This window comes from Egretta garzetta, unplaced genomic scaffold, assembly GCF_000687185.1.
Source record: "Egretta garzetta isolate BGI_Z169 unplaced genomic scaffold, ASM68718v1 scaffold14, whole genome shotgun sequence".
NCBI lineage: Eukaryota > Metazoa > Chordata > Aves > Pelecaniformes > Ardeidae > Egretta > Egretta garzetta.
The window spans coordinates 1,207,164-1,219,105 of record NW_009259588.1 but is presented as its reverse complement, the minus strand read 5'-3'; the positions used below and the strand labels follow the sequence as shown (position 1 = coordinate 1,219,105).

General features: G+C 44.6%; 1 protein-coding gene across 1 annotated transcript in view; it reads left to right on the top strand.

Moving 5' to 3' along the window:
* NFATC1 (nuclear factor of activated T cells 1) overlaps positions 1–11,651 on the top strand; it is a 105,313-nt gene extending 93,662 nt beyond the window's left edge. The window contains exon 9 of the mRNA XM_035893474.1: positions 11,436–11,651. Within this exon, the coding sequence (XP_035749367.1) occupies positions 11,436–11,438 (3 nt within the window). The 3' untranslated portion in view covers positions 11,439–11,651. The remainder of the gene's footprint in view (positions 1–11,435) is intronic.
* Positions 11,652–11,942: the final 291 nt, after the last annotated feature.

The window sequence follows — 11,942 nt, the reverse complement described above, 5'->3', positions numbered from 1 at the left end:
GATCACAGCCCGGGCCGTGGAAGCACCCTGTCATTTCTCAGCTATCGAGAAGCAGAAGGGTTCGGAGTCCAAGTACTCAAAAAGAGGCAGAAGAGAAATCTGTCGCACATTGCAAATGCTTGTTTGGAAAGCGTAATGCAAACATTTTGAATAAAATTTCAGGTCCTTAAGTGTGTTTGAGAGGTGAGTGTTATACGCCTGTGTTTCTCAAGTGCCTTTTTCCTAGTCTCTAGTGCTGGCTGCAGGTTTGCCGTGCTTTGTTCTTGGGGCAGAATAAATTGCCTCTCTAGTGGAGAGTGCTGAGCTTTAGCACTGTTCTTGTGTCAAGCACTGAGCTGACAAGGGGGAAGGTTTCTTCTTCCCTGGGAGCCCGGCTGTGATTCTTACTGAATTTTTGGAGCCGTATCTGGTGTTTTTTCTGTTGACATTGTTCTGTCAGTCCAGCCTAAGGATCCATTCTGCAGCTTAACACAGCATGTGGGAGAGGGGAAAAGAGGAAAAGACATTTTGCCGTGTTTGCAGCTCTGTCGCGCTGGGACCATGTGCAAATAAGAGTATTCTTCCAGCTGCTCTAATCTGAGACGCTTGCCGTAGGCAGTTTTAGCATCCGAGGAGTACTGGAGTACAGCAACTGTCTGGATGTGGTGGTTTTCACAGCTACGTCTTCTGTGCTGGGGAGAGCACCTAATAACACCCAGCTGGTGGTTTCCCCACCATCACCCAGCTTGTATTGGTATGTGTCCAGTGTGGCTCCACCAAATCAGCTTTTGGATCAAACCTTCTCAGCCAAACTGGATGGGAGGTTTGTCGTAAAAAGGTCTTTACCTAGCGTGGTTAGTGAGGTGCAAAACTAAGGCAAGAATATCATTAACCTCTGTCAGTGGTCTTCTCCAAGGAGTCATGACAGAGAGGACATGCATTCCTCTTTGAACTGCAGCCTTCTTCAGCAACAGATGCTGCCGTGGTTAAAACAAAATCCTGTGGCATTATGTACAGCTCGTATTATGGTGCTGGCCAGGTCATCATGCCACAAGGAAATCTATCGTATGATGATTTGCCTGCACCATTTTTTTTTGCAAGCTGTTTGCAGCCACCAATACAGACTTCCAGAGCTAGCCTTGCTTCTGTGCCCAATGGTGAAGATTAGCAGCTGTGTTCCATCACCGAAGGATTTCCCCTTGCTAGCGCGACCTTTCCCAGCCTAGCCCCCAGCAGGCTCCTAGGTGGATTTCTTTTCCCTTATCAAACACATTAAAAACTTTATTAGCCACACCCAGCCTTTCTCTTCCATCAAGCAGCATGTAGCCACTCACTGAGTCATCTCACGGCCATCATTTTATCTGCCTGAGCAGCAGTCCTGTGAATTAGGGCCTAGCAAAGAAAACTCAGCCTTCACCACAGCCTAGATGGGAATGTGGCCCAACAGCAATCGCCCCGCAAAGCATCACATAGGCACACTGCGTATGGTATACACAGCAGCAACCTAGTGTTGTCCCTGCCTTGCTAGATGCCCCTTGCCCTCTTTGCTAGATGATGTGGATAATAGTGTTGATCTTCCCTGGTTTGCATGCACATTGAGGTTTGCTGATGAAAAGGGCTAAAAAGGAAGGAGGTTTTGATAATGGGATAATAATAGGGCAAGTAGAGTCCATATAAAAAACCAAACCAAACCAAAACCTCATTGCTCAGGAAAAGAATGGATAGACCCTGCTTTAATCTATCTCCAGGACACTTTTAGTGTTGAGACCCAGTGTTGCTCCTACTTAAGTCCATCAGACTTTGAGGCTGGTTGAGTGGAAGAAGAGCTGAGTCTCTTGGCCGTTCTCTGCCGTGGAAAGAAAAGGGCACTCAGCAAATACTCCTGTGTGACCCAAGGTGCTGCTTTCTTTCTTCCGTTCATTAGTTCTTTGCTTTATTTGATATGCCCAGCTGCACATGAGCTGTTTTTTTTACGAACAGGAGGCAAGGTGGCTTATTTTGGAGGATTCCAGATGATCACTGGGGGCCATACTATTATTACATAAAGTCAATTAAAAAGCATACGTGCACATCCCATTGATTTGATTTAGAACTAACAAAAGCTTCAGTAATGTGCAATTACAAGAAACTTAATGACCCCTTTATATTGAATGCAACTTCTGTGGCACCTAATATGCTTTGATGAATTGCTCATTATGTGCAATGTTGGAAAAGCTTCTAAAAAGATTAATAATTGTATAATCAATAGAGAAACTCAGTCTTATTGTCTTTTTTTAAACTCTGAAATCGGTAAGTCATAGATACGGATCCTCTCTTGCATTCCTTTTTTCTCCTGTAACCCCAGAATTATTTTTTTTTCCTAAAGCTAATCTGTCACTTTTCCATCATGTGGAGAAACCCCTTCTTGCGTTATGTGGGGAGGTCTGACCTGATACAGGATTGCCATGTGAGGTCCATAAGGCTGGTGTCAGCTGCCAGCAGAAATCACCAGTGCTGGGCTGGATGCGTGCACCTGGGAGGCTCCTTGGGCAGGGCAGGAGGTCTCGAAGTAGCAGCCTCCAGCATTGGGTTGAGGGCTTTGCAGCATGCTCCAGACCTACTCTCCCTCTCCTGGTCACTGCCTGTAAGGTCTGGGAGCTGCCAGCCCTTGGGGCCATCAGGTGGGCTTTAACCTTGCTCTTCTGGCCACGGGATGCTTTGAGAGCCTCGCGTCTCAAGTGTTGCCCGTGCCACGGTTGACTGTGAGGTACAGCAAACCTTGTGGAATGGGATCAGAAATACAAGAGCAAAAAGGGAAAAAAGGAAGTTTCTTTTCTGTTACATTCAAGGCTTAATAAATACAGCCAGAGACGTCTGGAGGCTAAAAAACAGGCAAATGTAGAATTGCTTTAAATTTGTTTCGATTTTGAATCCACTCTCGTCATGCTTCAGGGCATGATTCATGAGTTTTGAATGCCGGGGTCTGACAGCACTATTTTACTGTTGGGCGCTAAACTGGAAAGTAAAACTGATTGCCAGGATCAGTTTGTATTACTGTATTTCTTATGGTGGGGACATATTTCTGTTGTTTCTAGCAAAGCGGTGCATGCTCTTCCCTATTGCTTCCTGACCGGTACCCATGAAGCTTCCAGCAGTACCGACCTTGGGTTTTGGCTTCCTTAGGTAGCATTTGCGTAGTTCTTCTGTCATGTGGAAATTTTGTGTAAAACGTAAAATATGTCTGTTTTTTTTCCCTTACAGATGCTTTTAGGAACGTAAACACATAATTTTGGTTAAAAATGTGGTTTATTTGTCTGTTGCCCAGCCCTACCCTCATGCGCGCGCGCGTGTGTGTGTGTGTGTGTGTGTGTGTCTCAAACGTGGCTTGCATCATACTGGGCCAGATCCTGCGGCCTCTGCACAGCCCAAACCCCAGTCGCTTCAGGCAAGGTTGGCCTCAGTGAGGGCTACTGAAAATTCTTATTGACTCTCTGATGCTTTGGTATAAAAGCTAAAGCAGGTTGAGTGCAGACACCCTCAGACTGAGAGTAAAAATGAGCTGAAGTTTACATCCCAGAGTGCTGGGAATCACTGAGGCTCTGTGCTATTTCCCAGCAGACGGGGAATTCATCCCTAAGTGTTTGCAGAGTGAGAGACGCAGGGCGTTCCCAGGGTTGTATATGCAAGGGATGAAAAAAGTCCAAACCCAGGAGTTTTGGTGTGATAGGATGGGACTCATTTAGTCTGGGCACCTAGTCAAGAGCCCCAGTTAAATTACTGCCACACAGTGCTGTCATCGCACTACAGCGAGGAACCTTTCCCATTAACCCTCTGCAGCACAGCTGCTGTGGGAGATTTTGCGTTATTTGGGGTTGTTGAGCTAAATAAGGCAGGGGGTAGAGCAGGTAGGAAAATGACTCCATGCTAATGACTGTCGTGCACAATACCATCCATCGTGCCAAGCTGGCGTTTGTATGGGAGGATCATGTTTTATTAAAACCTGCTACTTGTTGTCACTCACTTGCTCCACTGTCCTATTCGCTGTCTCCAAAAATAGCATGCCCTGTGGTGGTATCTTATTATGATTAAACAGATAAAAATAAGTTTAAGGTTTAAACGCATCCAGGACACCTGAGGTAATACAAGATCTGACTTCTTTATGGAACGTGTGAAGTTATATTTTCCATTGCTTCACAAGACTTGTTTTGTTTGGTTTTTAATTCAGTAAGCTTTAATGTGATCTATAGTTTCGCATTACAGGCTGGCACCTCAGGAATTTGTATCACTTTTCTGTTTTTCTTTTTCTTATTCACAGGACAATGCTTGCTAGCTTTGAAAAAATAATTTCTCTAAGACAGCGTTATTTTTTTCAGTGATTTAAGCAATAATTCTGTCTTGTTTGTTGCAGCTTTCTTATGCCAGAAAGGAGTGCTGCTTATGAGTAGTGAGGAAGTAGGTACCCTGATAAAAACTGTAGGACTTTACTCACGTGGTGGAGTTTATGCCAGGAGCTTCATTTCTTTACTTGCTGTATATGTGTCTATATTTAGCCTTTTTTCTCTTTAAATAAAATCTGTACATGGAGATAAAGGAAAACATTTTTTCCTACTGTATTTCTGTTTCCTCTGCATTCATTTACGGCTTGAATTCCTCTTCAGTGATGCTAATATGTGGCAGTTCATCTGAAATGAAGGGCATACAAGAGCAGAGGAGCCTGATGGAGCAAGTTGTGGCATCATTGGTGGAAAAATCTGAGGGCAGTAATTATAGACCAGCAAAGTGAACGTCAAACTACTACAGGTAGCGTGGTGTCGGCGTCAAACTTGTAGACTCACTCCAGAGTTATGTTTCCCTGTCCCTGTTCATACGCTGAACAGTGACAGCGTGGTCAGAGCTGGACCCAGTGGAGAGGAAAACACAGTCCCCACTCCATGGTGCTGTTGCCAACTGTGGAAATTCAGAGCACTTAGGGGTATGTCTGCACTGTGTAATGAGGTATGTGGAGAGACCTGGGAGTCCCTGTAGCTGTACTGACAGAAGGCTTGACCTGAGATAGTGAATTCTGCTGGAAGGCAAATACGATGAGTCAAACTGAGGCAGTTTTGCTTTCAGGACTGATGCTCTTTTCTGAAGATTGCTCAAATGTGACACCTCGCCATGCAGTTTGACCTGTGTCAAACATGGTCCAAACATGGTGTCCAAATGTGGTATCGAAACATGGCACTGCATTGTTTGGGCAGTTGCACCCATCCGAAAGATGAAGCACTATTGTCTGGACATGGCAGAATCCGGACATAATTTCACACAGGCTTTTCACATGTGTAGCTTGAAAGATGCAGCTGGTATTACTTGTATTTTCCATGACACATGCACCAGTCAGAGCAAGTTGCTTTTGTTCGTTTTCGGTGAGGAAGCGTTACAGCATCTGAACCTCCTGCTTTGTTTCTGCTCCATGGTAGAGATGATGGTCCCCAGCCATCACAGGTGGATGTGAAGTAACATGCAAAGGTTGGTTAGTCAGCTGTGGAAAAAAGCTTGACGTGACCCTGAAGGCCTGGATGTTTTGGGACATACCATGCGGCTCTTCCTATTGATAAGGAAACCAAAAATCATCCTGAAGGAACTGAGCAGATGCCATCGCTATTTACACAGGAACAGGGACACGTACAAGTCCAGTGAGTCACAAGGTGTCAGCTCTGCGCAACACTTCTTGGTGCCCTTTTGCTTCAAGTCTATCACGCCCCTTAAAAACGAGTGGGGCGGAGAGCCACGAAGCTCGCTAAGTGGAAGAGAAGTGTACAGTCAGAGAGGGATGCAACAGTAAATACAACCCACGGCTCCACTACTCAGTCTCCTTGTGGAAACCTCTCTGGGCCACTGCTGAAGTGTACTGAAGTCAATAGAGAGACGGTCGTTGACTTCTGCAGCATTTGGTATGCCATGTGTGAAGAGACGGTGTCTTAACCAGCCAGAAACGAAGTAAACAGAGAAAGGATATGTTTCCAAAGTGTCACCATTCCCCTCCCCAAACTGTAGACTCGGCTCTTTATAAATGTGGGTCTGACCATGGCTCTCAGCTCACCTTCCCTTTTTTTAGACTCTTGGGAACATTTGCCTTCAGGAGTATGAAGTCTTCCAAGCTCTTGTGTTGGTAGCCCCAAAAAGCTTCCCAGCTGTGGAAACCCCCCCTGCATGTGCCTTCTCTCCCTGCACCACTGACCTTGTAACTTCTTTGATCTGAGCTGGAAGGCAGAACTTCTGTCTCAGAAGAACAGGTACTTTATTAAAACAAAAGGCCACAGTGTTATCCATGTTAGTAGTCAGATACAAGGAAAGCAGAAGTCTGCAGAAATTTAAAGTTTTGCCAGTCGATGGAATCCGTGTATGGCCACCAAATGTTAAAAATATTCCATTTCCTATGAAGTTCACATCTATATATGGAACCCACATTTGTTCAGATATATCTGGTTGTCCTGTTCCGTGCAGGAACCCAAACTGGTGCATCGGTAAGACACTGATTTTGCTAATTAGTAAAGCAAAAATTTCCATTGCAAGGGCATTTTAAAGCCAAATTAAATACAAGAAAAAACTCCTTATTAAACTAAAATGTGGTGTAACAGCTCACCACATCCTGCTACCGTGGCATCTGCTGTTTAGCAAAGGAAAGGTTCCTCTTTCAGACTCCTTGACAGGTAGAGAGGTCACGTGTTACCTGCATTTCTCAGCACTATTATTTTTTGTACTTTCTGTCAGTGGAAAAGCTGAACATGACAATGGAAAATATCAGTTGAGGGAAGGCATTGTGGGGAACTGTAGGTGTTAGCTATAAAAGTGACAGTGGCCCCCCTCCCCAAAGCCAGCAGAAAAACAGTGAAAAAAAACTGATGACAAAGGTACTGTAAATCATTGTACCCAGCTGTTTGATCTGATAGGGATCAACCTGTTACTTTAAGGGAAGTGTTGTGCTAATCTGGGCATTGAAAATGAAACATCTTGCATTCTGTTCCAGATCTGCCACTAAGCTGTATGTAGGGCCCCCAGCAACCCAGGTAGTTCTTTGGGTCTCATCTCTCCTGGCTGTAAAGTGGGGCTTTTTGAGTACTCAGATCATGTTGTTTTAAAAATTAGTGTAAAGCCTTTGCAACCTTTCTTCGAAAAATGTTGTACTCATTCAAAACACAACTAATCCTGGAATGGTACTACAGGCATGAATGCACATGTATCCAAGTAGCAGCAGAATCAAAGACCAGCATTTGCTTTAGGAATGAAACTCAAAAGCCTGGGCCAAAATATACTGCTTGCACTGAATGCTGCTGTTCTGTGGAGCACATACAATCCTCTTGTAGTAACAGGTTTGTAAGCGAAAACTTGAGCATTCAAGACGGCAACCAGCTGACTCTCCTCAATTATATAACAAATATTTTGTTAGAAAGGTGGGAATGAAGAGAAAAATACCAATTATTTACTCTGCATGAGCAGTATATCGTGCCTCTCTGGGGAGTTCTGCAGTGGTCCTACAGGCCTGAGTGGAGCCCTTGAGGATACCAAGGGGAAGGAGCATGCTGGATGGCAAAGGAGATGGTGAACAAGGGGACAATCATCTCGTTCACATGGCGTATGAATTAAATTATCAAGAAACAAATTCAAACAAAAAAAAGTACTTTTCCCGCCAGCACATCCTTAAACTGTGGAACCCGTTGCTGCAGGAAACTGTGAAGGGCAAAACAGGTTCAGAAGTCTATTAGAAAACTTCACAGAAGGAAGTTCATCAAAGTTCACTAGAAACAAGGATGCAGACCTCCTCTTGCTCACAAAGCCCTTCAGCAGAATAAAGGTGTACTGAGAAAGCATCGCTGGAGGTGTGCCTGGTTCCTATGCTCTTTCTCAAAGAATTGGCTGCTGGCCATTGTGGTAGATCCAACACTGGTATGGACAGACATACAGGGCACTTCAGCAGCGCCATACTTCCATAGTAGAATTTTTGATTTGCTGTTGGGAAGGTCAACCTACAACGAGAATATTTCATGCTTTCTTGTGAAAAGAAAAAGAAAATCAGTTTGGGGTCAAGCAAAACATTCCAAAACATTCAATTAGATCAAAATACATTTTCTAACATGCAGCAAAAATATTAATATGTTTTGGAATATTAAAAGAACCAAATTTTCCAGAAATTTGAAATAAAAAATGATGCTAAAGACATTTGAAACTATTTGAGAAATGTAATCTGTATTTTCATGTCATTTTGACTGACCCCAAACTGCATTTTCACCCCAGCATGTTTTCCCTCAACATCTGTTTGTGCTAGACCATGCAGCTGGAGGTGGTGGGGAGCATTCTTCTGGCTGAACCCAGCGAGCGTCACTTCACGTGTCCTTGCCGCCTGGTTTCCCCCCGTTCCCACCTGCCAGAGGGTTTTCCTTCCAGCCTCAGGTGCCTTGACGGGCAGTGCGGGAAAGCCCGCTCTCAGCACACTTCCCCTTTCAGCTCTCATATTTAGTGCTCTCTGCTAGTGGTCTGCCTCTACAAGATCATCGACTGCTTTGCCAGATCACATATTGCCCCACCTGGGCCTTGTGCTTGCACCCTTGTCCCTCTCTGTAGGTTTTTTTCCGCAGAGTTATTGGGAATTTTTGCATTTTCAGCACTGCAGTGGGTAAAGGGGAGCAAGTGACAGTGAAATAAAAGAGACCCGCATCTGAGCCATGCTGTCCGTGGGCTGCCATGGATGAGAGAGAGGTTGAATGTCCTCTTGACATTTTGGCCCCGTTTGATTGTGAGATCTAGAAAGGTTGGACTAGATGATCCTTGAGGTCCCTTCCACCCCAGGATTCTATGATTCTATGATCTGGTGGCACTTTGGTTGAGGTTCAGTTAGTGAGTCCAGCAGAAGTCCACCTCTGTCGGGAAAGTAACATACAATAAAAATGAGCAATAAAGCCAAAGGTCTAATCTGTATCCTGTTGGAGTCCATACAAAATTATGAGTGATTTCAGCTGGGGACAGACTGGTTTGGCTGTTGCTCAGAGCTAGAGGGAGCGTGACCAAAGGACTGCAGTGGTCTCACAGGTTGAGCCAAGGGCAGGTAGTCTCCCAGCTGAAAGGAAAAGTTACATCATCTCTAGGGTAAGCCATGCGTCCTACAGCGCTTTGAGTGACATAGGATTCAGCTGCAGGTACCTAGCGTGGCTAGAAAGGGCAGCCTCAGAGTGCCTAAGCCAATTTTGGAGATGGACCTTTGGTTCTTAGACCCTCGTGTCATCACATTGCTTCCAAAATACTTTTATTAAATGCTTTAATAGGGGAAAGCATGCACTGGTGGGCTGGGGGATGTTACTTTTGAAAGTTTTATTGAATTAATCAAGCAAGACTGCCTCAGTGTGTGCTGTAGCATTAGTCTGAGATTCGAGGTACCCGAGTGCTAATCCTGACTGAGATGGGGAGCTCCTCAGCTTTTCCACCTCCCCGTCCCCATCTGTGAAATACCAGTGATACTTATGTTCACATTTTAAAGAAGCGCTGTGAAGATTAGCTATTTAATGTTTCTAAGCACTATCTGTACAAAGACTGAGGATAGTCTCAAGCAGTGTCTTAATTTTATTTGATGTAACAGAAACTTTGAGAGAAAGTTAGCAAAACTGTGACACTGTCTGGCCTGTGGGGGGATTTATTTTCATTGTCATGATCAACACCAAGATACCACTGTGTGTTTTTGCTGCATACCCGATGTTGCTTTGAGAAGTTTATCAAAGAAACTATCTTTACAAAAGCATCATGGAAAAAATCAACCCACAGAAGAAGTGTGCTGTTTACATTCAAGGCAGAGACTTGGTCCCAAAAGCTGTCCGGAGTCTTGCAGCGTGTAAATAGAGTAGCACTTCTTGCTGCCATCAGATGCATGCAGGGCAGTCTTTGTCACAGAGCAGGGCTTGCTGCTTGAATTTGTTTCCGCTGTTTGCTAATACTAAAGATGAACTCCATGGCACTCGCAAGAGAAAGAACTGCTTTGTCTTCTCATTTCCATACCACTCTTAGTTTGCTGCCATAAATAGGTAGTTACAAATACAACTGACATTTCCTTTCTGAAGTGTGGTATGCCTATCCATTGGTAGAGGTGGTTTCGGTGGCCAGGACCTGTGACACAAATCCTGACTGATTCATGTGCTGCAGTTACTAAATGGGCAATAGGTCTGCAGGAGAAAAAAAAAAAACAACCAAAAAAACAACCCAAAAAACCCAACTAATTGCTTCAGGAAGTTGGTTTTAGACAGGCTTGGTCTTTTCCAGTAAACACATGAAGTTATCTGGATGGCTGTGAACAGCAGCCCACGAGGAAAGGAAAACGCGGGCTTTTCCGTGGTGCTTCTGTGACGTGGGCATGTGTTTCCCACTCCCAGCAATCTTAGGGAAACTCAGAAGCGGTGATAGCCCTACTGATGGCATTTTGTCTATCTTGATGTAAATCAGGTGGTGGCAGTCGCTGCAGGGAGGTGGGGTGGAAATAAAAGGGATGTTGTGTAGTCCACTGTAGATGGCCTTTGCCAGGTTCAGTCATTTCCTGCCCATCTGCCAAAAATCACAAGCTGATAAATGGACATAATTGGAGTGTGGGAAACTGTATTGCTTGATGGTCTGCAGGGGAGGGGGGGCAAGAATGAAAGAAGACTCGTGAATAAAGAAAACAACACTTTATCAGCGGAGATGCAGTCTGACTGGCCGATGCTGAGGGAGGGGACCTTGTTCATTCTTTTCTGTGACTCTTACCAAGGGTTTTAACTTGCTCGTCCCTCCCATCCATCTGTGCAGATAGGAGCGAAGACTGTGTGTCCAGTGTGTTGGTTACCACGAAAAGGAGGGTATATATTTACATGTATTATCAGCTCCAGGGAATGGGCAAGCACGCAGCAGTTTCTTCCTTTTTTTTTTTTTTTTTTTTCCCCCTAATGGCATCCCACAGTGGAAAGAAATCAGCATGTGGAGTCGTTGTCCTATCTAGGCATTGCAGCTGCACATACCCAGGTTCAGTGGCTGGCAGCTTTCCGCCATCAGCACCTACCATGGCTAACATACTTTCCAAACAGCTCTTTTTATGGAAGGGGGAGAGGAGATTATTCTAAGATTTCCTGTGGTTCTCTTTGCTTTGTGTTTCCAAGCCAGTTCTAGAGCAAATGAAATATTTAGTCTGTAACTGATTTGAAATGTTAAATATGTTTGATGCAATCGAGGATCCAGGATGCTGCTGCTCTTGTGATGTCTGGTTTTACACAGTATTTAGCATGTTAATAACCTTGGTTAATCCTGCTGTTTTGCACTGTGGTCAGCCTGTGCTAGCTACCTCGTGATGTTACACTTACTGTCGAGAGCTGTACCGAAGCCGTCAAGGAACGGATGCAAGTTTTGGGGGGCTGTGTACTGAAGAGACCTGCCTGCAGCAGTGGGATGCTAATTGATTCCTTTTCTCTTGTCTTCTTTCTTTGCAGTAAATGAAATTATAAGGAATGACCTTTCCAGTACCAATGTCCATTCATAGCTTTCAGTATGGGCCTAGTATGAAGTCCACACACGCTTTTGACTTAGCTGGCATGTCAGCTCGAGTAGGGAGATACCGAATGAACTGAAGACCGTTGCCTGGTACCGCTCTGATCTTCCACCTTACTGAATGTCAGGAACTGAAGATTTACCTCTTGCTTACAAAGAAGTAGCTCCTCAACTTCAATGGATGAAACAGCTTCTTTAAAGAAAAATCATCTCAAAAGAAAGAGGAGGGAGCACGCTCCGAGACGGCACATTTCATGGGACAAAACTAGGAAAATCGGCAAAATCTGAGTGCTTCTTCCCAGTGCTATCTTTTTTGCCATGGCACCGCTGGAATACAGCCCTGGAAGTGCCTTATTTTACCAGGTTGTGGCATCAGGGCATTTTTAATAAGCTTTGAATTTGCTACCATTAAAAGTGTTGGTAGGTGCAGAAACTATAGAGCTTGCGTT